General features: G+C 29.4%; 2 protein-coding genes across 2 annotated transcripts; one reads left to right on the top strand and one right to left on the bottom strand.

Moving 5' to 3' along the window:
* The first annotated feature begins 1,063 nt into the window (after positions 1 to 1,063).
* On the top strand, positions 1,064 to 17,954 carry LOC129905514 (RYamide neuropeptides). Its single transcript, XM_055980984.1, has 4 exons — positions 1,064 to 1,186; positions 17,107 to 17,221; positions 17,349 to 17,604; positions 17,732 to 17,954. The coding sequence occupies exons 2-4, from the start codon at positions 17,113 to 17,115 to the stop codon at positions 17,790 to 17,792; spliced, it is 426 nt and encodes a 141-aa protein (XP_055836959.1). The 5' UTR covers positions 1,064 to 1,186; positions 17,107 to 17,112; the 3' UTR covers positions 17,793 to 17,954.
* A 5,180-nt stretch (positions 17,955 to 23,134) lies between these two features.
* On the bottom strand, positions 23,135 to 24,235 carry LOC129911005 (probable methyltransferase-like protein 25). The gene is made up of 2 exons (XM_055988644.1): positions 23,357 to 24,235; positions 23,135 to 23,287 (listed from the first exon to the last, which is right to left on the bottom strand). The coding sequence occupies exons 1-2, from the start codon at positions 24,233 to 24,235 to the stop codon at positions 23,135 to 23,137; spliced, it is 1,032 nt and encodes a 343-aa protein (XP_055844619.1).
* Positions 24,236 to 26,252: the final 2,017 nt, after the last annotated feature.

A 26,252-nucleotide genomic window follows, 5' to 3' on the forward strand; every position in this document is an offset into this window, starting at 1 on the left:
GACCAAACTGTTGTTTTTTCTTCTTATTGGCATATTACTAGTAAAGTAATTTTATTTTCCAAGAATTGTAATAGTTTCCCCTCAAAACACCGTTGATCATTTTCTTTTTCATTCAAAAAGTACTTGTTTAATGAAATTTTCAACGTACTTCTGAGAGGAAACCACAACGAGCTCACAAAGCCTCACCAAGGCGTAATAAATCACAACCATTCCCGTGTGTGGGTAGTAAGTTTGCTAAGATGAAATGCATATCGGCCTTGTCAATTCCTTGAAGATGCATCAGAACTCTTGAAAAATAAATTGAAAGGATATTTGGACTAGATTTGGACACATGTATTTCTGCGTAACAGAGTCCAACTGTCATTACGCCACGGGACGCTGCAAATAGCAATCATTTATAACCCGAAAGGCTCTAAAATCTGACATTCAAATAGCACAATATTTATCAAAGGCAAATCTACTTAAATGAACAGCTGAAATTACCAACCCCAAGCGAGAAACATATCTTATACTTTTAGCAAAATTTCCTGTGTCATCTTTTGTGATTCCCTTACATTATTTCATTTTTGTATATCTTCTAATATGTTATTCTTAAGGACGAATATAATTTGTCACACTTATCAACAATACAATTATTATTTATTTCTTTTTTATTTAATAATTAATTTTCGTGATTAATTCAAACTAACCGTTGTCATTGCTCTAAGGTATTATTCTTAAGAAAATGTTCCAGTGAATGCGCAATAACGTACATCGTTCTATATGTTTCAGCAACATATTTATCTGTCTGTATTCAAAGTACCATAAATTTCTGAATGAAAATGTTGCGCATCATTATGATAGTGCGTATGTGGGTTCACAAAGGAGTGTTTACATTTTGGGTGGTCGGTTTTATACTTTGCCATGATGTGACTTGTAACATTACCACCCATTAGATGCTCAAGGGAGGTATGAGTGTTTTCTTTGGGGAGTTTTTGAAAATTGTTGAGGTGCACTTATCAGGAATATTCATCCTTATATAAAGGCAACTTCATTTCAGTATTCTCATTCAGTATCAACAGCACTCTACAGGTGTGTGCATACGCGGGAATCATTTTCCATACAATTCCAAGTACTCTTTCCTGTTTTTTTCCGTTCGTTTTTTGAAATATTTGGAATACTACCAAATTTTGTGCTTTTATTTAAAGTGAGTTTTCGTTGTTTTTCAGTGAATTCAAAAATATACATTTTTTCTAGTGAAAATTTAAATGTTTTGAAAAAACATATTAAAATAAGTAAAAAACATAAATTTGTTCAAAAGAACATAAAAAAGGGGTAATGTCATTTTTATAATTTGAATATCGACTAACGCTAACGGTTTCCCCCAAGTGATAAGATTACAAATTCCATCTTCGTATCAGAAAGGTCCTTTTCAAGAAATAGCACGTATATCCACTTGTGTGCTAGTAATAAAAAATACTTATGAGGTGATAAACACATGAGTTCAAAATGCATACTTTGTATTAAAAAACAACAACAAATAAATGTTAAAACCACCCAATATACCAGAAGATACTTAAAAGGTTGCATCGCTTAAGGCATTCATTTTATGGTCGAATCAATTGACAGGATGTATTCACTTTTGTGTAAGACACCCATATCTCTATGTTATTGCGGATAAATGGGTACCGAACTCCTTCTTTGAATACTAAATCATGATCCATCCATTTATTCGGAAGGAGACTCATTATATTATTACACACACACATATATAAACTTCTAAAGGGAAAAAGTATTCCCATTTGCAAAGAGTTTTCTTAATGAGGAGGTGATTGGTCAAAACTTTTCTCTAAAAACATATTCGACTTTGTTTTGTTTTCGTGCACCTACGAGTAAGAGTATAGTGTTGTTTCCAAACTAACTGATATACGATAAATTTTGGAAGATTTCGATAGTGTGACATGAGACTAAGAAAAAGGTTTAGGATTAAATTGGGAAATATCCTGCGGCGGTTGATCAACTGTGTGTGTTTTTGGGGTTCGAAATAATAATAATTTGGTAACTTATTATGCTAAATGAAAATCGTGATTAAGGGAAATTTTGAAAAGCTTAAATTTTGTGTCGTCTTCAGGACATTTTAATGATTTGAAGACTTAATAGTTTTATTTTTTTTAGTTCTATAAACCTAGTAAGAATAAGCCATTTTAGAGTTCTATAACCTCAAAAATTGTCATTTAAAATTTCGGCAACTAAATTTCTCGTTTTATTTTAATTAGTATTACCTAGATAAACTTCCTAAATCTATGATAGAGAAAATTCTGAACGCTCGGGACTCTGAAGTGGTGCTCCTTTGCCTACAAAATAATCTTTGGATACAACTTTGAATTTTTCAAAAACACAGTGTTTTGATTCTCCAGTTTCATATATTTTTGAAAAAAAAAACCTAAATTTAAAAAATCTAATATTTATCAAACAAAAAAGATATAATTTTGAAATCGACTGCTAAAAAAAGATAAGTCGGCCGACGGCTAAAAACTAAAAGTATTTGAGGAATTGAAATTGAATTGAAATTGAAGTAAGTAAGTTCAGGTAATTTTTCGGTGAAAGTTCCTGCTCATTTCGTGATTTTCAAAAGGTTCCTTGTTAATAAATCGTAAGGTATTGTTTATCTTATCCGCCGGTCAAAATTTCGTTTCTCAAGAATTTTTCTGTTCTCTAAGTATATTTTTTTGAACCGGTTTTTAGTTTCTATTCTTTTGTGCAAAATTTCTTATTCATATTCGAAACGTGAGTACTTTAGGACTTTTGATGTTCTTTATGAATTTCATTCCCATTTTTTTATTCTTCCACAATATACGCTTTCAAACTATTGAATATTTTCTTGGATGAACTGGTTTTTGAATCTGAACCATTTTTTCATATTTGGAGATAAAAAATAATCGCAGGGGCCTAAATTTAGAGAATATTGATGGGTAATTCCCATTTTTTATCTTAAAGCGTGTAATTTATCCTTTGTGACTGCGGATTCATTCGTTTATGTGTTTTAATCTCCATTTCAGGATTGGTGACATTAATCGACCAAAACGTTCGGTATCATTTGTGCACTGAAACAGTGTAAATCAGTGGTGGATGTTTCAAATGGATGAAGAAGAATTTGCATAATATTTTTGAAACTATTTCTTGTTTCTGTATTTAAGGTTTTCTTGCGTAAAAAATAGGATTTCATCAGCATACGAAATTCAGATATTTCCATTTTGATGAAACAATTTAAATGCTTTTTAATTGAATCGATAAAACGATATTTGAATGATCTGCCGATCTTCTGATTCTGCAGAAATTGTAAGAAAATACCCAATCCTCAGAGCGTACCTGCAGATTAGACAGTGTTTAGTTACAACGCTTATATTAGTGAGCCAGTCTGTACAGAGATAACAGCTCTTTTCAGGTTAAATGATGCTAAATTAATTTTGTGTTGATCTTATGGCGTCCTGCTTTAGCATGCATTTTTAAGTGCAGTAGGTATATGACAACATTCTCCTTTGAGGATAACGATGGCAAGGTTGTTCCAGTTTTAGCAACTTTATGAACAACACTACACAATTTCCATAAATTAATTAATGCCGCTGCACCAAACAGACATGAATATTAGAAACTGTTGTTCCAAACAAGTACAGGAATTTTTGTAGTGACCTCTTCAAATAGTATATATATGAAAAACTTTGATGCAGGCTCCAGGTCATCAAAGAGCCTGCATCAAAGTTTTTCATATAGTTCCGTACAAGTGTTTTTTTTACAAAGTTAAGCAACTCCCAGGGAGTCTCATAATAACTTGCACCATTTTTACTCTAAATTTGACAGTTCATTTTAACAGTTGGAGAAGATGCGACTATTTCTGGAGACGGAATGAAAGCCTTAGGCTAAGTACCCACCAACACCTTTTTCAGTTTTGTATAAAAATGTTTTATTTATACTTCCGATACTACAGAGAGGAGCGCGAAATGGCCTTTTTTCATAAGATGCTTTGCAAGTTTTGGCTGGAAGCATTCTCTAACCTTATATAGGGCAGCATTTGTTGTTTAAGAGGTTCATTAAAAGTTTTGGCGGGAGAATTTCGGGAGTTTCTGAATAATTAAGTCGTAACCAGGAGCTTTCTTTCACTTAAGCTACTCAATTTATTTGTTTAATTTGGTAAGAAGTGTAACATTTATTATTAAGTAGTTTTTAATTGTTATAGTACCTATATATTCATAATAATGCTGTCATCTACATAAGTTATAGCCGAAAACATTCGTTTTCACTTTGTCAGTTTTGTGTTGGCCTATCTTAATCACCAGTAATGGAAGTTGTGTTTTTTTTTCTTTGCTTTTATACCTTGATAAATTGAATGGTTAGATTCATTTCCTATTTTTATAAGTTTGCAAACAATTTACAACTTCACAGTTCTTGTGATCTGATTTCATCTTTTTTAACTTAAGTCATTTAAAAGTTCTATATGTGTTTGCACGAGTTTGCTATCATTTTGCATGCCTGTTTTGTTTATCAAACCTTTATATTTCCTAGAGATGTTTTACGTCCTTAGAGCGCTATACAGTTTTGTTCATTACGACTTTTCCTACGAAATGAATACAGGTAATAGCTGTATTCATTTCGTAGGAATAACTGTCAGCTACCCAACGCTTTCAGTATCTTAAATATGCCATACTCGCACAGCATCATTACTCCTTAATAGATTTAATAACATAATACGCATATTTTTATATTGAACAAACTATTAGATCGTTCCCCTTTAAGAAATCCGCATTTATTCTTTTATGGTAATTCTAGGAAATGAGTCTTTTTATAAAAGTCTAGATTTTTTTTCAACATAACAGCTACTCGTTTTTTGATTTTATTCGCTTTTATTCGCAAAAAACAAATATCTACCTACTAGTGCTGTTCGTTGTCGTTTTTCGTTTCAAATGAGAAATGAGTAACTAACTACATACATACTTGTTTGTAGAAAAAACACAGATAAAAATACATACTGAACCATAACAATATACCTATTATTTTAGGAATTAATGTTTTAAAAGCATTTATTAATTGAAACATGTCATGTGCATTCTTACAAATTTTCCAGGAGATAAAAATAAATAATAAAATAAACTGTATAGAGCCTAGAAGTATTTATGGAATGTTGTTAAATAATAACTTCTTAAGCGACTAGAAAAAAAAAATATGTAAAAATAAAGAAGAGTTTTATTACAACTGATGTAATAAAACTCTTGAAAATAAACGTGAACGTATAAATTAGACTTTAAACGTGTGTTGGCAACAGGGAATTGTACTTCAAATCTGTTTAATTAAAATGGTTTTAGATTTTAAGACATAGAGGAATAGCTCCAAACTTGGGCTCTCAAATCCTTAAAAAAAAATCCTACTTGCTAAGTGTATTTTCCATAGTAAATATTACCCAATTTCAGCTATATCTATCTCTAAATATCGGCTTCAGATGGAGATATAAATGTAATTACATCAATTTCATTGTCGTTGTCTTAATACCTCGAGAATAAATATAGGTATAATATGCACCAATAGTCATTATAAAAGATCTAAGGGGTTTTGAAAGAACAAAACTTTACTTTTCCTTATTGTAAACTTTTAAAAAAATCTTCCCGAAAAGTTCAATTTTATAATTTCGCCTTTTCCTTACTGAGTTTATTTTTGAACAGAAGATATCTCATTCATCTACTGCTTTATTATGGTATATTTTACATGCTAAAACATATTAGTTTTCTTTATATTTCAGCAAAAAGAAAAAAATTATTGAGTACACTGCGGCGTATGAGTGTTTTTTTTTTAATTTTAAAAAACTTAAAATGTTGTTTTTTTGTTGTAATTTTGGAAAATAAATTTTGCTAAATTTTGAAAAAATTTTCTTTACATTACATGAATTATCGTTTTGAAAATTGGAACAAAATTAGTGCAGTAGTTAAAGGAAATATACGGGAATAACTCAAACATAAACAAGATAACGGAAAAAATAAATTGCACGACTGGGGTCGCACGTACTTGCTCTTATGCTTAAAGTAACTATAATGTTAAAGCTTTTTATTCAAGAAATTTAAAATTTGATATTGCGAAGAAATTTTATAAGTAGTATAAAAAAATTAAATCTGTTTTTATAATTAATTAAACTCCGTTTTAAATTATCTTAAAACAAAAAACAAATATGCCATTTTATTTCTTGTATAAAAAGGTATTTTTAGAAAAAAATTTTCGAAAATTGTAGGAGCCGTTTTTTAAAAAAATAATTTTTTATGTATAAAAATTTTTTAACATTTTTCAAAAAAAAAGTTGGTATGCCATTTTGAAGAAATAATTAATTTACACATAAAAACTAAATTTCAAAATTTTTCATTGATCCGTTTTCAAAAAATTGATTTTTCAAAAAAAAATTTTGAAATATTTTTAAAAAAAACCAAAAATGCGTTTTTTGAAAATTTTCTAAAATTTTATTATTATCTTTACTTACACACTTTTGTATAAAAATTTTCATTTAAATCGGGTTAACTTTGTACGAGATATTCAGAAACGAAAAAAACCGTTCTATGACAGGTACCGTTAATAACGGTACAAAAAATATTTTTTTTATTTCAAAAGTTGGTTCTTATGTGTTGTACTACACACAAAAATTTTAATCAAAATCGTTAGAGCTGTTTTTGAAAAAAATTAACTTTTCTATTTCCGTTATATGACAGGTACCGTTAGTTTTGGTCATAAAAAAAAATTTCAATTTCCCCTCTAGGGAATCACCAAAAACTGCTAACTACCAAGTTTGAAGAAAATCACTTCACTCGTTTAGGCTGCAGCTCCAGATAGAGACAGACAGACAGACAGACAGACAGAATTGCCGGACCCACTTTTTTGGCATTCTCCATCATCGTAATGTCATGTAAAATTGTTATCTCGAGTTCGATTTTTTTTACGAATCCTATACTTGCCCTATAGTACCTATATCGCAAGTAAAAAATTAAAAGATCCTAAGTAGCATAAAATGGGACTATGTAAATTATTAATTTTTGTATTGTATTCTACCAACATACAGTTACCAATGCAGCTTTCCAACCCAAGTAAAAATGAAAAAGAAATTAAATAAAAAATGAGATAATTAGTCAGAGCCGCAACATCGCCGCCTTAACACCGCGCCACAACACTACAAATTATTATTTTTTTTACAAAATAATTCAACAAGTATTGTTGCGGCGTACCTCTTTAATGGTACTATGATCTATGAACTCATAACTCCTAAGTTATTTTGTCTTTTAAATGTGTGTTTGAGGTGAATACCATTTCCACAGGTAACCATGCATTATCATGTGATAAAAAGCTACTTGAGAAAAAGGATTACTTTTCACACATAAAAATGCATTTTATATGAAAGGAAAAAATGCAGCATCTTGCCTTTAAAAAAAATATATATATACATATCTAAAACAAAAACAAACAAAATCCTAAGTGCACTTCAGTTCAGACTTAAGACAATGCTTTGCCTTAAAGCAAAGATTATTATCACTCATTTTTTATCAATTTAACATGAACCCCTTTTTAAATGTTGTAGGTACCTACATTTATAAACTGTCACACTATATTAAAGAAACAGTTAAGCCGCAAGCAAATCAAATTACAAGAAAATAACAAAAGAGAGTTTTAAGTTCTTGTAGGTTGGTTTAAATTAAACGGGGAATAATCTCAATATGTTACCATTTCTCTCTATTTTAAAGACAAAAGTTCACACACACTTGGGAGTAAAATTACAGAAGTGGGAATTAATTTCAAAGAAAAAAAAAAAATTCTTTGCTTACCTGAATGATTAAGAAAAATTACAAAGGCTTTCAAGGGATTAAGAAGAATTTTTCCGGATTTCAGAACTGGAAATTTAAATTTAGGATTTTTAAAGACTTGTCTTCTTCTTATAAAATGGATATTTAGGTGGAAAGGCAAAAGGTTAATTAAAAAAGTTCCCATAAAATGGTAAGAAATAACAAAACATCGATAGCTTGGATAGTCAAATTCAACTATAATGTTATCCATTTTGTAATTCGGGTTTGAAGCCCCGTTTTAACTATATTTAAGTCAAACTTTCTGCAGTGATGAGTCTATTAAAGGGTACCTACATCAAATTGTGTGCATATTGCCAAAAGGACGATGGGGTCCTTTTTTTAGCTTTATACTCTGTATAAAGAATGAAGGCATCCCAAATCTTTGTTCAATCTATTCGATTTTTTTTTTTGATTGACTAGGTGCTACCAATCTTTAATTAATTTATCTTTAACTAAACTATTCTCCTATTTTAGCCCTACTTTTTTAATATTTCTTTTAAAAGAAAAAAAAGCGAACAAATTTTAGTTTAATTTATTTAACTTCCACAAAGTTTTAGCCCTACTTCTTTGAAGGATGAAAGCGCCCCTTCGTTATTAAGTCTAAAGTAAAAACCACTGATGAGTGAAGTGTAGAAGGTATTATTTTGAGTTTCTGCAGCTCAGAATTTCAAGAAAAGTTGAAATAAACATTTTTTTTTATCTGAAATATGTTTAATATAATGCTTACGAAAAGTCATTTTATGTCCAAATAATTTTCCCGTTTTCAAATATTTTTCTTTTTAAAAAATATTTGTTTTTAAGTTTGGTCAAAAAATTATTTTTTATTTGTCGAGGGAAGTGCTTAAACCTGCACTGATTCCTTAATAATGTATCTCTTTAAACAACACCCCATCGATTCATCTAAAATTTATTTTTCAAACTTTAAGGATACCTTTTACCCAAATTTGTGTATCTTGTATTAAAATTTTCAGAATCTTAGCAAAATTATTAACAGTTTTGATTAATTTTGTTTATTTTTTTGTTTAATCTTAATAAACTGTAGGTAAATCAATAAATTTAAGCTTTAACTACAATAAAAAAATATACACGGAAAAAAAGACTACCTAAAAACAAGCGGATTCAACATTTAATCAAGCGGATTTCCAAAAGATGATCTCCGTCGTAAATTAACGGGACAAATCATCTTAATTTCTCGCAAATTTAAAAGATATCCACTTAATTTAAGCGGGAAATCATCTTAGTTTTATGTGCAAACATTTGAATACAAAAAAAAAATCTGTCAGCCACTGGGAATCAAACCTACAACTATTCAGTCACTAGGCGAGTGCCTTACCATCGCGCTATCTCATTGATGGAAATATGTACATATGATAAACTGCAACTAAAGCTAAAGTCTGAGTTTTTTAAAATGTTTATTTTGATCGGTTTTTTAAGATGAAAATGCACATTTAAATGAAATGAAGCGCACCTTAAATTTAAGCGGACCTCGTATTATTTTAAAGTGGTGGGATTTAAGGTGGGCATCATCTTAATTTAATTTCTCCGTGTAGGTAAATGCTGAGTACCGTGTCGTGAATTTGATTTAAATCATAAATATACACTCAGAGAAAAAATAACTATTTTAATAGTTAAAACCGGGATAACTATTTTTATTAATCATTATTGACTGTTTAAATAGTCACATATCGACCCCTTCCCGCCAAATAATCAGAAGCACCAAATTAAGTTTTGAATTATGGAAAACATTTAATTGTATTTTTCAAACACTAAGAACGAATAAAATATAACTTTTTTTGTGTAAATGTAAACAACTATTGTTCAAGAATACATTCACATCAAATATCTCCAATAAGTCTAAAAACAAAAGAATGTAATTTTTTTCTGTAAACAAAAACATTGTAAGCGCCATTTTGAGGGCTCGATATAACTATTTTAATAGTTAAAATTGACTATTTAATAGTTAATTTGGAGAATACGAGTACTTCGATTGACTATTAAAATAGACACAAATAACCATTCTCAAAACTATTTTAATAGTTATCCCGATATTAACTATTTTTTCTCTGAGTGTATTAGTTTAAAATTGAAGCTATTTCAAACATTTTGTATTTTTTCTCTTAGTGTATTAGTTTAAAATTGAAGCTATTTCAAACATGTTGTATTTTACTAAGCACTTAAAGAAGTATTTATAAAATCCTTTAAGATTATTCAAATTCACAACAAGAAGCCAAAATTGATATAAAATCCACGCAACAAATGCTTCTTAATGACATATACTTCAAATCTAACAGGAAACATGAATAGAATTAATAGAAATATTAATTACTTAAGCTGACAAAGGAGTGTCTCAAAGCAGTCTCTAGCGGTCTAGTTAATTCTACATTTGGGACTGAGTTAAGTATAGGAAAATGTGCTACCCATTACATATATTCACGTGTAAACTTAAATTGTACTTTTATCTTTCCCACAAAAAAAATACAAACAAAATTTTCTCATCCTTTTGTGTATACTTATTTAGCAGTTGATTGTATGTTAATGTTGCATTACACCATGCAACACTTTGAAAAGTTCCCATGCATTGCTCTATTTTGCATCACATTAACGAAGGTTTTACTTTTTCGTATAATAATGCTTTTAGAAACTTTCTCGTCCCTGGGAATCGATTTCGGAAACATTGTTATTCTTATTTGTGTGGTGTGACACCTCCTTATAATATCTTTCCAATATAAGAGTTTTTCGGGGGAAAGAAAATTTCTAATTATGTGTTGATGTTGATGTTGAAACGAATAAATTTTAATCGTTCTACCTACTGGCGTCATTATCACATTTAGAGACCTTGTAACACCATGCTATGATTTTGTGGCGCGAATTTTTAATTTGATTTATTTATCGAACTTTTAAACATTATCAACAATTTGCGGTGGTAGCAGAGTTTTCTTTATTTTAGAGATAAATTTATGAAATGACAAACAATTAGTTTTTAAAAGGAGCGAAGTATAATGTAATTTTTTTGTAAATGTGTAGTCATTCATCATTATTGTTTTGGCTGGTGTAAGGTATTTACATATTTTTGCTCTTATTATAATATATAATGAAGGTACCTACTCTTGACCAAAATCAGCTTTAGGCAACAGAAATAACTTGAGATAAAAATCAACCTTTAAATTAATTATATAGGATGTGAAAAGAGAATAAAATCGGAAGCTTATAGCTTTAAAGAAAAATTTACTGCATAGAAAATAATAAAATCCTCTCTGCTTACTTCTTTAGAAACTGGCTTGTTTTCAGCTTGCAATATCTTGAAATCAAATAGAAATATCGGATTCAGATGGAGATATAAATGTAGTTACATATATTTCATTGCCGTTGTCTTAATACCTCGAAAATAAATTTACAGTCACTTACATAAATATTGGGCCAAATACGAATAAAAAAAAACAAATATTTACAATAATATAGGGTAGGATGGTATAAGAGTGCGCGGTTGATAAGAGTGCGCAAAGCGATTTTCTACGGTTTGAAAGGGAATATAAGAATGAATGCACTTATTTTGGAAAGATCTAAGTGAGTTTGATCTGCTGTCAAAATTTCATGTACATAAATGTGTTTGTAAACAGAGGTGCTAGTTAAGTTTAAGTTTTTTAGCAATTTTTTTTTCAATTTTTCTTGCGAAACAAATTAAATTTTCCGCTTAACAACAAAAAATAACAATAAACAAAGTATGGGACATTGAAAAGTCGACAAAAAGAAACATTTAAGGAACACGTAAGATTGGTCATAAAGTGCATTGTGAAATACATATATATTCTTCGATTACATGTCTGGACGTGTAAGAGTGCGCACCATGATGATGTATAAGAGTGCGCGGGTTATAAAAGCAGTAAATGCTATCCAAGGCTTCAAAATAACTGGCATTTGTCCATATACCAGCAAACAGCAGCTAGAAAAAGCAATTCCAACCAAAAAGAAACCAAATACAAGTTTTACAAAAAACAAGCGAATGAAAGTAACTAGAAAATATTGATGTTTTCTCGGAACCATTAATCGACGACTAAATTGATTGTTCCTCATGCAAGGAGTGATGGGTTGAAAAATACTCTGTTTATTTAAAGATAGGCAGTTTTATTTGCGACTTTTGTGCGAACTTACACCTGTACGCAGCTGCGCACTCTTACAAACTAAGCCGCGCACTCTTACACAATAGTGTGTATAAGAGTGCGCAAATGACCTAATGTGGTATTTTGTTTATAACTATTGAATTAATACATTTTTGTTACCAGTTTTAAGTTTTTTTCGTTGCTTTGATTATAAACTAAAAACTATATATAAAAAAAAGTAGTTAAATTCTTTTTGTTATTGTTTTATTTGGTGTTTTGTCTAAAATGCGCACTCTTATACCACCTTACCCTACTGATAGCAAATAGATGTAACCTATAAAACTATTTTTTTCGATGAATTTAGTTTTGTGGTTATATTGTGGCTTACATTTATGCTTAAAATTCAGAAATTTACCGTTATTTTTACTAATACACTGAATATTGTACAATAAGGAAAATCGGATAAAATCAATTATTTGGCTCGCAAAACCTGGTTTAAACTATATGAAGTGGACTAAAACCTGTATAATAAAAAAGATTTAACCCTCTGTAGGCACACCTCTTTTTTGTGAATTTGGTTTATACTTTTTCATTTCCCTAGAACTTTTTTCGGTCTCAATATTTTATAGAGAATCATATTTGAAATTGATGTAGAATTTTCTGAGGAATTTGAATATTGCATACACAATTCCAAAAAAATGTATTTTCACCCTTATAAAGACATTTTTTTGACCACCTTTTATTTTTGTCCAGCCAAATTCGCACCCGTGTGCCGACAGAGGGTTAATCAATAAAATGCTGAAACAGAAGTTAAACTGAAACTACAGTGCCCAAACTCGATTTTGGATTTTTGGCCCAATAATTTTGTGGTGTTAAGACTGCGTTTTCCAATTATTTCCTTTAGGAAAAAATATTTTTTGTTTGATTTTGCTTGTCAAACTTAAGGTTTGAAAAATATACACATATTTATGCATTTTTCAAAATATTTTATGTAGGTATTCCTTCTTCATTTTTTCCTACATTTAACTCACGACAAAGATTTGGCCCATTTTTGAACAGAAGTTATCTTAAAAATGCATCCTTTTACTCACTTTATATTCCAGAAAAGAGAAGAAAAAAATTCATTAGTACACTGTGGCGTATGAGTGTTTTATTTTTTTTTGTTTTTCATTTTAAAAATCTTAAAAACAAAAATGTTTTTTTTTGTGATTTTTGAATATACTTTGTTTAATATTTTAATATCTAATGCTCTTTTGCATAGCCAGAACTATCGATAAATTAGTGCAACAGTTAAAGGATATAAACGGGTATAACTGAAATGACACAAGACTACTACAAAAAAAAACCTATCAAGAATTTTTCAAATCAATTTAAAAGATTTGTCATGTGATGTGTTTGTATCAAAAGAGATATTAAAATCAAAAACCAAATTGTTGTTGTTTAATTAACAATCAACCATTCAATCGATCTAAACAGAAAAGCAATTACTATGCTTATATATTAAATTTATTGTCAAAAGATATTTTCAGAAAAATAAATCATCATCAAACTAAATATAACTCTTTGAACCAATTGTTGATTTTAACTTTGTTTGTACATTGTTTACTTTTTTATTAAGTTAGTTCATAACAGGCAAAACTCCATTTGAACATGCACAGAATGCCTTAAAAAAAGAGCACTTAAAAATATCCATGTTCCCGAAAATTGATTCGACAGATTGTGGATGTAGAATTTAAAACTGCAATTTCCAGTCCAGTCAAAAAAATTTAAAGCATCCTTGTGGCCACAAAAAGGTTTATAAAATATTGTTACACTATCATGAGGGTGTGTGTGTTTTTTTTTTTTTGTGTCAATTTATCTCAATGCATGTTGAGTGATATTGAATTTTTATAAAAACGAATAGGTATGTGGTGTGTAGGTGGCATTACTCTTTCCTTTCCATTTAACTAATTAACATGTTTTTTGTGTTTGCCATCATCACAAGTGCTTGTAACCTCAAAATGTACATAGGAAACTAGAAATTTACCAAACGCACAAGTTGCTTATGAATAAAAATAATTCAAAGTTAAAATTAGTGTGTAAATTACCACAACAAGATGAACAAACTCAACCAACATAGTTATTTTTGTAAAACAAAACAAAAAAAAACATAAATAAGCATGTGAATAATTTTTGAGGTATACTTCGATAATTAAGTTTGCATTTGATGCTACATAAAGTTGAAGAGGTAAAATTAAAAGCCACAAGTAATAAATAAAAGGTGGGACACAATATATCACAAGTCATGAAACGCTATACTTTTAAATCGTTAGCCAGTAATTTTGGTGTTTTGCTTCATGCTTATAGTAAATCACTTTTTGCAATGGTTTATAAAACGATATAGCTTTTATAGGCCTTATTTCATAAACATTGACAAGCGCGACAGGAAGCAAATTTTTAAATGACAACTTGACAATTAAAAGGCTTTTAAATTTTTAAATGACGTTTGGAATAAACGTCAATTTAGGACGTAAAACCCTGATAAATATTTAAAAGGGCTTTATGAAATTGGCCATATTAATCCTGTCTAATACAAAAATTGATAATTTTGTTGAATTGTTTTGAAATCTGCAATAATTGTCAAGATTTGGGATCATATAAAAATTGTCTTGACAATGAATTTTTAGGAATTTTTTTTTTTAGCTGTCACGAATTTTCCTGTTTCAATTGAAAATTATGTCACTTGTCTTTATTTTATGCAATGAGTAGGGAAAGGTGCCCCCCCCCCTCCCCCTAAGGGAAATGTCCCATATCAATGTATGTATAATACTTTCACATTTTTTTGCTTTGCGAGTAAAAAAATTCCAAAAACTATTTTATTTTTTTTTTTAATTTTCAAGACGTCTTTAAAGTTCAATGATCAAATTAACCCGGCTAAAATGGCACACTGTCCAAACATACGTGATTTTAAATGCAAAATAGAGTCAAAGGGCTCCTTTTCCATTTTCTTGGAACAAGTCGTGCTAAATCCCCCAGATTATTCTACGAGTCATTCAAAACCCTGTTCATATAGGTTGCTCGTCTCCTTACAGTAGTTTTTGCAGCTTCGAATGTTTTTGATGCTTTTTTCCAGATTTTGGACGGAATCAAGGGCTTTATTCAGTCCAGGCCGCCTCTCTGTAGATCGTTTGTATTTAGCAAACATTTTCAGTTTAAAAAAATTTTAACATGAAAGTAAGTATAAAATGGCATGTAAAAGTAAGTACCTATGCCATTTTACCCGAGTAGGTACCTACTAAGTAGGCCATTTTGCCCATTTTGGGTTTTTTAAATTTAAGTTTTTTACGGAAAAATCTAAAATCGTTCTAAGCTAACTTTTAGAAAATGTATTAAGAAATACTTCATGCATACATATGTACATTAACTTCTTCTTTCAAAATACAATGTTTTTTATTTTTTGCTGGGCCCTGGAAAACATGGATAAATTGGGTTCCCAGAGTGTTTAGCAGGGTTCGGACTTTACTTCGATCGAAGTAGATTTACTTCGATTTTGGGAAAAAAATAAAATCTACTTCCCTACTTCTCTTTTTCAGGATCTACTTCTATTTCTTGATTGAAAAATATTTTTCAAATAATAAATTTAGAGAAAGGGATTTAACTTCAATTTTAAATCTGGTCGAGGTATTGAGAAATAAAGCTCAACTGAAATATCAAAAGATGAATGGAGGTCAATTATTCTTCAAATTCAAGATATAAATAAAGTTTATCAAAGTAATTTTGACCAATTTTGAAGAATTCCTGATCAAAAATTTGTTAGATTATGCTGAATTAACCGTTTTACCCCAAAGCAACTTTACAACCACTAGATGAGAAAGGTTTTTTGGAAAAGATCATAATAAAATAAGTAAAGATAAAAAATAATTTTGTTGAAAAATAATTTTTTCAGAATAAAGGCTTGGCCACACCGGAGGGTACGCGGTAGCGGTACGGGTAGCGGCAACGATATTTGTACTTAAAAAAATTCCACACCTGAACGTTGATGTGTCAGTTTGGAATTTTTTTCATACAAGTACCCTCACCGCTACCCGTACCGCTACCGCATACCCTCCAGTGTGGCCAAGCCTTAAATTTTTGTAAAAAAATGTTCTGAAAGTTTAATTTTGAAATCTACTTCCGAAATTTTGGATCTACTTCACTTTTTTTTCAAATTTGCTTCGAAATTTTGAAACTGAAGTCCGAACCCTGGTGTTTAGAGACAAAAACGAATACCTATTGATATGACTGCAAAACAATATTCTTGGACTTTCAGAGGTTCTATGTTGCATATCTGCAACAAGCTCTCCTTGCTCGGTCTATATTTATGTAAATATAGTAAATAAAAAAAAAACATTTTCGTATCGAGTTTCAAAATCACTAAAATTTAGAATTTTTCGAAATTTTAAACCATTACAAAAATTTTAGATTTTCCACTATCTATTTCTTAAAATTTTTATACTTGAGGTAACATAAAAAAAACCCTAAATTGTCCTCAAAAGAAAAGTAAAGAGAAAAATGGTACCTAAGCTAAGCTTCGCCGCGGAGGGCTCCGGCTCGACTGCTCAGATTTTCGTGGAATTTTTGTTTGCTTTTTTATATCTGATATTAGAAAGTTTACGTCCCATACAAAATTGTCACGTTATTTTAATACTCTCGAAAACGCCTCTAACGATTTTGATTAAACTGTTTAAACTTTATTACATGTGATAACTAATGCAATTACAATAAAACTTCATTTTTAGTTTTTCTCAAAATATTACAATACCAAAAAATGGCGTGTTCGTAAAAAAAATCTCTTATGCCTGCTCTTCCCGTATATCAACCAAATTGCTTTGAAATTTATATAGAGACTGTTCTTATTCTCCACAAGTTGATTAGTACATGTAGTTCATTATGAACTAGGTCCCAACTGCACTTACCTCCAAATCAATAGGTATGCTAAATCCCACAGACAAATATGTTGATGTTAGTAGGTAAGTTCGGAATGGTAACGAAATGAAATTTCACCGAATCGAGTTTGCAATTGAACAATGCTTTTTTTTGAAGTTACATAGATGAAATGATTTTCATTAAATATCTTTCTTATGTAAAAAAAAAAAACAAACATTAGATTTTCGTAAAAGATTCTTATGGGAATACATACTTTGTTTCAGATTAACATGGTTTCCTGCAATTCTTTAAGCTTGGCCTTAGGTTTGATCCTCACAATTTGCATGATGACATTGACACATTCTTCTGATGCCGATGCATCATCGTTAAGCTTAAATGGTAAGTCTAAAAAAATGGTTATCTTTAATTAATTTGTATTAAAGTGTGTTTTGAAACTACATATTCTTTCATAATCGAATTGACAAAGAAAATAATTTTGATCGATTATCTCTTTCATCTTTCGAAGCATTAAATGAAGATAAACGTACATTTTTCGTTGGAAGCCGTTACGGAAGATCTCCACAATACCACGAATCGAAAACAAGAAGGTTTAGCATTGCACCCAGAAGTGATCGATTCTTTTTGGGCTCAAGATATGGAAAGAGATCGGATGAACTGGCACAACCTGCTTTCGAACAAACATCTTTAGACAAATCAAAAACTCCATTCATGATGTCCTGTATTTATACAGGAATCAAAAACTTTTACAGATGTAGTAATTCGTGAGTATTGTTTTATATAATTTTTTTACTCTGCTTCAAGTTTTAATAGATACCTACTAGCTTTTACTCTATGGTTTGTGAATTTTTGATTTGAAATTGAGGGCATTTTTGTTTTGTTTGTTTTCAGGGATGAAATCAACGATGTCATTAATCAGCTTTCTGCTGAAGAAAACCAAACCACAAACTAAATACCTACTTACAATTAAAACAAAGCTATAACAATTAAAAACATTTAATCTATCGCTGTTGTTGTAAATGTGACAAAATTAAATTTTACATGGCTGGGTAAACTTTAATTTTGATAACATTACACTTGTAACATATACCTAATATAATCATAATTTTCAATATTTATAAACATGTTTAACTTGTAAATAAAATTATTCTCAAAAAAAAGAAAATATAACCATTTTTATTGAAAAAAAAAAACAAAACAAAACTAGACTTATATAAAGATGCAATCTTAATTATTATTATGTTATTAGAATATACCTACACATAGAAAATTCTGATAAAAATTATTGTTTATTTGCTATTAATTATGATAAAAAAAAACTATGCTAAAGCATCAATATTATATACATTTTAGCAATAAATTATTTTAAAATAAAAGAATATTTGTGTTTAATTTACAATTTAGAGTTTGACTGATATCGGGACATACCTACTGTTGTTTAATGCTCATAAACTTTGCAATTTTCTCCGAAAACAATGTATTTTTTGGCAGAATTCAATCATAAATTGAACAATTTTATCTTATGAACCATTTTATTTAACTCTATTTTTAAAATTCTAATGCATTACTAATCAAAAGTCTGTGGGTTTTCCTAACTTGTACCATTTCCGGTTTGACCTTACTGATGTTATACGATACTATGAGAAAAAGCATTAGGTATTCAATTTTCGTCGCCATAAAGGACTAAATCTTTTATGTGCATTCGGGTTGTCTAGCTTTTCAACTGAAAATAAGATTTAAATTTAAAACATTTAAAAAGGTTCTTAGTTCTAAGATCCCGAACAGTGTATTTTTACAGATTTCTCGTAGTATTAACACTTGTGTTTATACACTTCAAGTATCATCGAACATCTTTGTGAACATTATCCAAGTTTTTAATGTAATTTGCACGCCTCCAGACCCCATCGGATTGACCATCCGTCTTATATGTTACCTTTAAAAGCCCATCATAACTATAATTTGCTTCCCTTTATAAAAAGTAGGTAAAGGAGGTTTTTTCTTAAAAAAAAAAAAGCTCTCCTAGCATACCTTTAACCTTAGCTATGTAGTACCTACTCATATATATAAAAAAAAAAAGATCCCTTCTTAATGCCATACATTTCAAAAGCATTCTAATTCAATTTGCAACTTTGCTTCTACTGTATTTTCCAATTATGCTTCGTTATTGGTTGTTTGTAGAGGTATCTTTTGTGGGTACTGGGTACATTTAGATAATGTTCTTTTCTGGTGTGATATGTTTTGTGTGAGAAGAGAAGAAGAAGAAAAAAAAAACATTCTAATTGAAGTGTTTTATAGTCTTTACTATCAATTTGGTTGGTTCTTTGTAAAGAGTCTTTTTACCTTTTATTCTCTGTATATTCACTATAGGAGTGTAAAAGAAGCAAAATTTGATTTAATTATATTTACCTTTGACGTTAAATTTTATAAGTGTGACATCTGAAGTCGACTGGCATTGATAAAAGAAAATACCAAAACATCTACTTACACTCTGTTTAAAACCTACCTGTTATGTTTTGTATCAAATTTATGGCTTGCAAGTTGCAACCGAATTATAAATAATGCAATGGTTTTACATCTACATGCTTATGAAGCGTGGAAGTAGTTTTTTTTATTTTCAAAATAACTTCATTAAGACAGTTTTAGACATTTTTTTAATAGTTCTAAAGTTAAAAATACTATAAAGCCGAATACGAAAACTGACTGAACAGTCTAATAGCCTGTTTTCACTACAGCCCAAATGAGATAATTTCGCAAATTATCTCATTTCGAATTCTATACCTAGAAAAAAAATTGAATTATTCGAAATCTGAACTGACCTAGGGAAGAGTTTCCTATTTGCGGCAGTCTCCAGTTAATGGCCACCTTTCGAAAATCGTTATAACTAGTGATTTCAAAGGGGTTTATTCCAAATTTTCACTCGTATGCTGTTCTTACATATAAGAGAACAGGATAAGAGTAAAGTTTTGGAATAAATCATAGTTATAACGATTTTCCGAAAGGTGGCCGGAAACTAGAGACGGCCGAAAATAGGCAACTCTACCCTAATTTGAGAAATTATCTCATTTGTGCTCTAGTGAAAACAGGCTATAGTAGCCCTCAGCAAATTTTGGGAGTGGATGTATAACCAAAATGTGAAATGCCAGTTATATAGCCTTATATTTTCTATATACTAACGATTTCAAACGTCCATCAGCTTTAAATCGTAGCTTTATATTGAATTCATGGGTTTAAAATATCTCATTGTCAATCATCACACGGTTAAAAATTCTAGAGTATTTTTTAATACAGCTCTTGTATTAAAGCAATTTTCAATACAAAAAATATTACATTTTAATACTTCCAAAATATTAAAATTATTTTTAATCTTTTTTGTATTAAATTTCAATATTTAAGTGCTAAGTTTATTTTTTGTAATACAAAAATTTAGAAAATAACCTCCGTGGGTTAAATTCTAATCTTGTATTGAATTTTAATACCACTGTATTAGATTTTAATATTTTTGTATTAAATTTTAATATAATTGTATTAAAATGTAATACAAATTTATTAAAAACTAATATAAAAAGGATTAAATTGCAATACAAGAATATTAAATTTTAATCAAACGACGCCAGCCACAGTACACGTGTCAGGTCTGCCTTTAATTTTTATATTTCAATCGCAGTTAAAAGGAAAAATTTTTTTTTGTTTTAATTTATAAAATGTCATTTGAAAAAATTATAAATTAAAAATAAACAAATTATCTTCATGTTTCTTCGCGGAAAATGGTGAATAATTTCTTAAAAATTAGTGGTCTGCGTGGTTTTTCGGTTTTTGTGCGTTTTTCGTCGGTAATTAAAATAATTACGGTAGCTGATATTGGTCGCCAAATTGATATTTTTCCATGTTTTGACAATTTGGCGACCAATGTTATTTCGGAATATATTACCTTTTTATGTGTACTGTGGACGCCAGCAGCCATTTAAAAAATGAAGAAATCCATTGTTTGAGGCACCTTTTATAAAAAAAAATAAAATCAAAAACTGTAAATTTGTACTAATTTGAAGGCGCTTTGTGTTTTTTCGAAGCAAAATGCATACATTGCAGATGAATTTTGATCGGCAGTAAGATTTTACATGTTTGTGGCATATCACCATTAATATATTTAATATATTATTTATTATGTTTATTTTCAGTAATGAATTTAGGAAAAGAATACATATATCATTAACTTTAAGTACATTTGGTATTGAATTGAAATATTTTTGTATTGACTTTTAATAAAATTCTTATTAGAAATTAATATAAAAAGATTAAATTTTAATATGCAATACTTGAAATTTAATACATTTTGCATTAAATTCTAATATAAATTGTATTATGTTTTAATACAGCTATATTAAATTTTAATATATTTTGTATTAACTAAAAAATTTTAATATTTGTCATGTATTAAATTTTAATACATTTCTGGTGTAGACCTATATGTAACCCAAAAAACATTAAAAAATACTCCAGAATTTTTAACCGTGCACTATTTATAAGAATGTATATTTTCTTACTGTGTTCACAGTTCAAATAAAATCAAAAAATTTTAGTTTTACAAGAAGGCTAAGCTCACTTTATTTCATGTTCTTTATGGGACATTCCCCCTAAGATAGAAAACATCAATCTTGACGATGCTATGAATAGAACTCTAGACAAAAATTATTTAAATTAAGCGGGTTTGTTTTGAATAAATATGGATTCGTATAAAGATCATATTGTAAAGGGTGGTTTTTTGATTGAAAAAAATTGGCCACCTTAGAATTTGGTATAATAAACTTTATATTTGGGATAGAATAGAAAGCAAGAATAAAGAGACTTCATAAAATAATTTTAAATTAAAGGGTGTTTTTTTTTTTAAGTGGGAGTAAATTTTGCCTCAAAAATCCAATGCTTCGCTTTCAGTAAAAGGGTGCTTTCTGAGCAAGGAAAACAAAAATACCTCCGAATACAATTTCGGTTCCAAATCTTCACATTTCCCTTGTTCGAAAAACACCTTTTTATTTATAAAAATAAAAATTATTATATCGCTTCAATAGTTACTTATGATTCCTACCCTAATGTTACGTTATTACAGATTTCAACTGCACGCAGAAAAAAAAAGACCACCTAAAACAAGCCGATTCAACATTAAGTTAAGCGGATTTCTGCATTGTTTTTTGCCAAGATGACTTCGTCTTAAATTTATCGAAAAAATTTCTTGAATGTCCAAATTTAAAAGAAATCCACTTAATTTAAGTTCGAAATCATGTTATTTTTATGTGGAAACATTTTTATTAAAAAAAAAACTGGCAGCCACTAGGGATCGAACCCACAACTGTTGGGTCACTGGCCGAGTGCCGTACCATCAGCCTATTTCACTGTTGAAAATAAATATGATAAACTGCAACTAAAGTAAAGTATGACTTGAATTTAAAAAAAAAATATTTTTTTGTCGGTTTTTTAAGATGAAAACTCACATCAAAATGAAATGTAGTTCACCTTAAATTTAACAGAATTTAAGTGGAATCCATTTATTTCATGCGGACATCGTATTAATTTAAGTTGGGCATGATCTTATTTTAAGGTGCTCTTTTTTTCTCCGTGGGATGCCAGTTTTAAAACTGATTTTTGGCAGTAATTACTTATATTTCCTTCACCCAAAAATACACCCTTTCATTAAAATGTGCAACAATTTTATTTAACGGTGATGTAATTCCAGGTCAAAAATACCTAAAAATTGCGTTTTTGAAAAAAAAAACCACTGGAAAATCTATTTCCAACTACAAATTTTGAGAGAATCTTAAATTTATGTTGACAATCCGCATATGCATACATTTTATTTTATTTTTAAGGCTTTAGTCGGATTAGCTTGAAAACAAACCAAAACCAAAAAATCTTTCTGTTTCGATTCAAGTGATATAGAGTGTGTATATTATATACATAAATGAAAATGAGAACTTTGTCACGGTCAAAAACATGCTTCCTTAAACACAATTCAAACCTTAAACTTATCTTTCATAGGTACATCCCATTTTTGGTTACAAAAGTCCATTACTCTTGGTTCTCCACGAAACATCTTTTCATAGTATTTTTTTTTTTTAAGAGGTCAACCACCAATATTCATTTAGATTAATTTAAGTACTTAATTCAATTATAACTTGAGGTATAGGTACAGTACTTTTAGGTAACAAGAAAGAAAGAAAAATCTTTTCGTGCTTTTAAAAAATGTTTTTATTTTTTTCTTCAAGGATATAGAATATCTCTGGAAGGTGTGATAGCTCCATTATGTCATAATTTTTGTGAAATAAGTACATAACCACGAGGTGAGACAACTTCGTCCATGATTTTTTCAAATTTCACTGATATTTTAAGATTAATTTCAGCAGCTTGTTCTTCCATGTAGCATAGTCTGTCGTAAAGAACAACATTTTCGCAAAGTTCCTGTTAAGCCAAAATAGAAAACAATTTAATTTTGCCATGACAATAGTTTACTCAAAAGTTTATATTAACCTGCATTGAAGTCTGCAAACATGTTAATCCTTCTGCAAGTTTTGGTCCATTTGGATACTTTTCCATTATTTTTAAGAATCGGTTTTTGTGATCTTCTGTCCAATCTATCTGCTCTGTATTTTTTCTTGAATGTAATTCATAAACACTTATCAACTCTTCAAAGTCAAGTTGGTTTAATAACTTTTTTCTTTTCGACTTGATAACCATTTCGTCATCCTTAATTATAGCTTCAGCAACTCCTCGAAAGAACATATCCACACCATGATCGTAATGTTCCTTTTCAGTTAGTTTCATCCAGGACGCAGAAGTTTGCTGACAAGCCAGTCTTAAAAACGGTCTATTAAAGCCATTGAAAGCTGTTCTCTTTGCCTTAGCTGTTTTCAAAACATTGCTAAGAGGAAAGTTTTTAAATCCTATTTTATTTGGTTCAGTCCTGATTTCCAGCTTATGATAGCAACATGGCATTATGATAAGTTTTTGAACATTTTCCATTGTAAAAAACAGCTTCATGGAATTTATTGTCAAATCTGCACAAGAATGTAGACCAATTATAGCCAGTCGAGGATCTTGAATTTCGGGAAAATGAGTGTTAACTTCGTGGGAGATAAATTCTTTCGAAGCTTCTGTAATAAAATGTTCTTTGAAGATCACGTCATTTTTGGAAGAAGGATAGGCTATTCCTTGCCGTTCTCTAGACGTTTGCACTCTCTGAATATCAAAATCAATTCCAATGATTTTATAAGCGTTTTCTTTATATAAAAGCTCACTCAGATATCCTAGACCTGAACCAAAATCTATAAGAACATCAATGTTGTCTGAACATATAGTTTTAATGAGACAAGACAGTCTTGATATTTCATGCTGTTTCTTTAGACTCATTTTCTTAAATTTGTAATCACTATTTGAAAATGGTAAGTGAACTTTCTTAGGAATAAGATAGTTGAGTTCTTGTAAAAATTCATCAAGACTGGAAAGATTTTTTTTCAATTGACGACCAGGAAATGCATTAAGATCATCATTTGTAACTGTTGTAAAATATTTAATCCATTCTGGGGGTAATTTGTCTAGAACTTTATTTCTAATGAAGCAGGTGTTAGATGTTTCGTATATCCAAAAATATTTTGCAAAAAATTCTAAACATTTTTCAAAATAATCCTGAGAATTGTTAAAACCACAAGGAAGTGACATAATCTGAAAAATAAAAAAAAATATTGGCAAAGGTAAGATTTGTCCTGAATCGGTTCTAATATATTTGCCGAAACAGTAATGAAGTATTTTCTGCAACTATTTTTATGAATAAAATATAAAGAATTATAAAGAAGAGAGCACAAGTGTTTTGCAATAACCGTATGATGTGAGTCGAGAGATTTATGTTTTTGCCGTCTCATTAGAAAGTAAATCTTAGAAAGTAAACTCCAACTGAATTTTACTGAATGAAAATGGTTTGTAAAATCGAATTTTAAAATGTTTCTAATTGGTTTAATGAGTTCTCCTATTAAAATATGTGCTGTGATATGTTGGGTTAATACTCCCAAATCATTGGGATAGAAAAATTTCCAAGAACAAAATGTAACGCATACGCCATAGTGACCGGGTAAGCTAAAAAAAAACTCGATTAAATTACTTTGCTCAAAATTACTTTGCTTTTTTAGCTAACCCCCTGTATTTTATTTTAAATGGCTTAAAAATGGTAGTGTATACATATTTTCGTATTGGTTTATTTTATAGCAAATCGGAAGCGCTCTATATAATGTTTTAAAATAAGTCAGTGGAAATGGGCGGCTGCCGCACTCCTTGAGTATATAATCTCAAATTTGAAAATATTTTATCTATCCAAAGTACCAACTCTACCATTTAATTTAATTCAAGACTCTAGTATAGTCAAAAGTGCTCCATAATGTTGGATACTAAATTAGATGAAATATTGATTAATTAATAACACTGTGTTACAAAATAAAAATCATGTCAATTACTTTAGAAATGACCTAGCAGAGGTTGTAGGTATTACTGAGTACATTATATTTCGGCACTTGAAATTTTTCGTAGACCCTCAAAATTTCAAGTTATCGTCAAAAAACCGGTTTTCAATGTTTTCAGATTTCAACGATTTTTTACTCAGCCATTTTTCGGTCAATTTCAGGATTTTTTTTTCAGTTCTAAACAGAGGAGTACTTGTTCTTTTTGAAAATATTTATTTATTATCATTTATTGTGCTCAAGCACCAAATTGGGTATAGATTTTATAAGCTGAATCTCAAAGTACAACATTTTTTCACCGTTTCTTAGAGTTTGGAGACCGTTTTAAGCAACATTTTGTGTTTTGGAAATTTCTTATGAATAATTTTATTGTTCTATTAATGCTGAATTACTGATCAAAAACAGTTAGAAATTGTGGAAGTTATGGTTTTTTTACTCGAGAAAGAAATTTCAATTTATTGCAAAAAACCCCAATTTTCATGATTTTTTGAAATTTTATCAAAATTTTGAGGGTGTTTGGGCTAAATTGACTTCAGATTCTGATTCAGCACGTCAAAATACATAAAGATAGGCAAGTCCGGTCAAAAGTATTGCCACTTTTTTTTGGGCTTGTTTTATCATGGGCAAGAAAAAATGAACAGTATTTAACATTATAATCTGAGCAACCAAAATCGATATCAAAATTTTTTAAACGTAGTTACAAAGAATAACATTTTTTGTAAAAATTAAGACCATAAAAAAATTTCTACCTTTATTATAAACAGAGAAATTAATTTTTCATTTCTTTCACTGTCCCAATAAAATGAAATTTCTTTCTTGAGTAAAAAAATCACAATTTCCACAATGTCTAACTAATTTTAATGAATTAAATTTTATTTGATTCAGCACAAATAGAACAATAAAACTGTTTATAAAAAACA

The sequence above is a fragment of the Episyrphus balteatus genome, chromosome 1 (assembly GCF_945859705.1).
Source record: "Episyrphus balteatus chromosome 1, idEpiBalt1.1, whole genome shotgun sequence".
Taxonomy (NCBI): Eukaryota; Metazoa; Arthropoda; class Insecta; order Diptera; family Syrphidae; genus Episyrphus; species Episyrphus balteatus.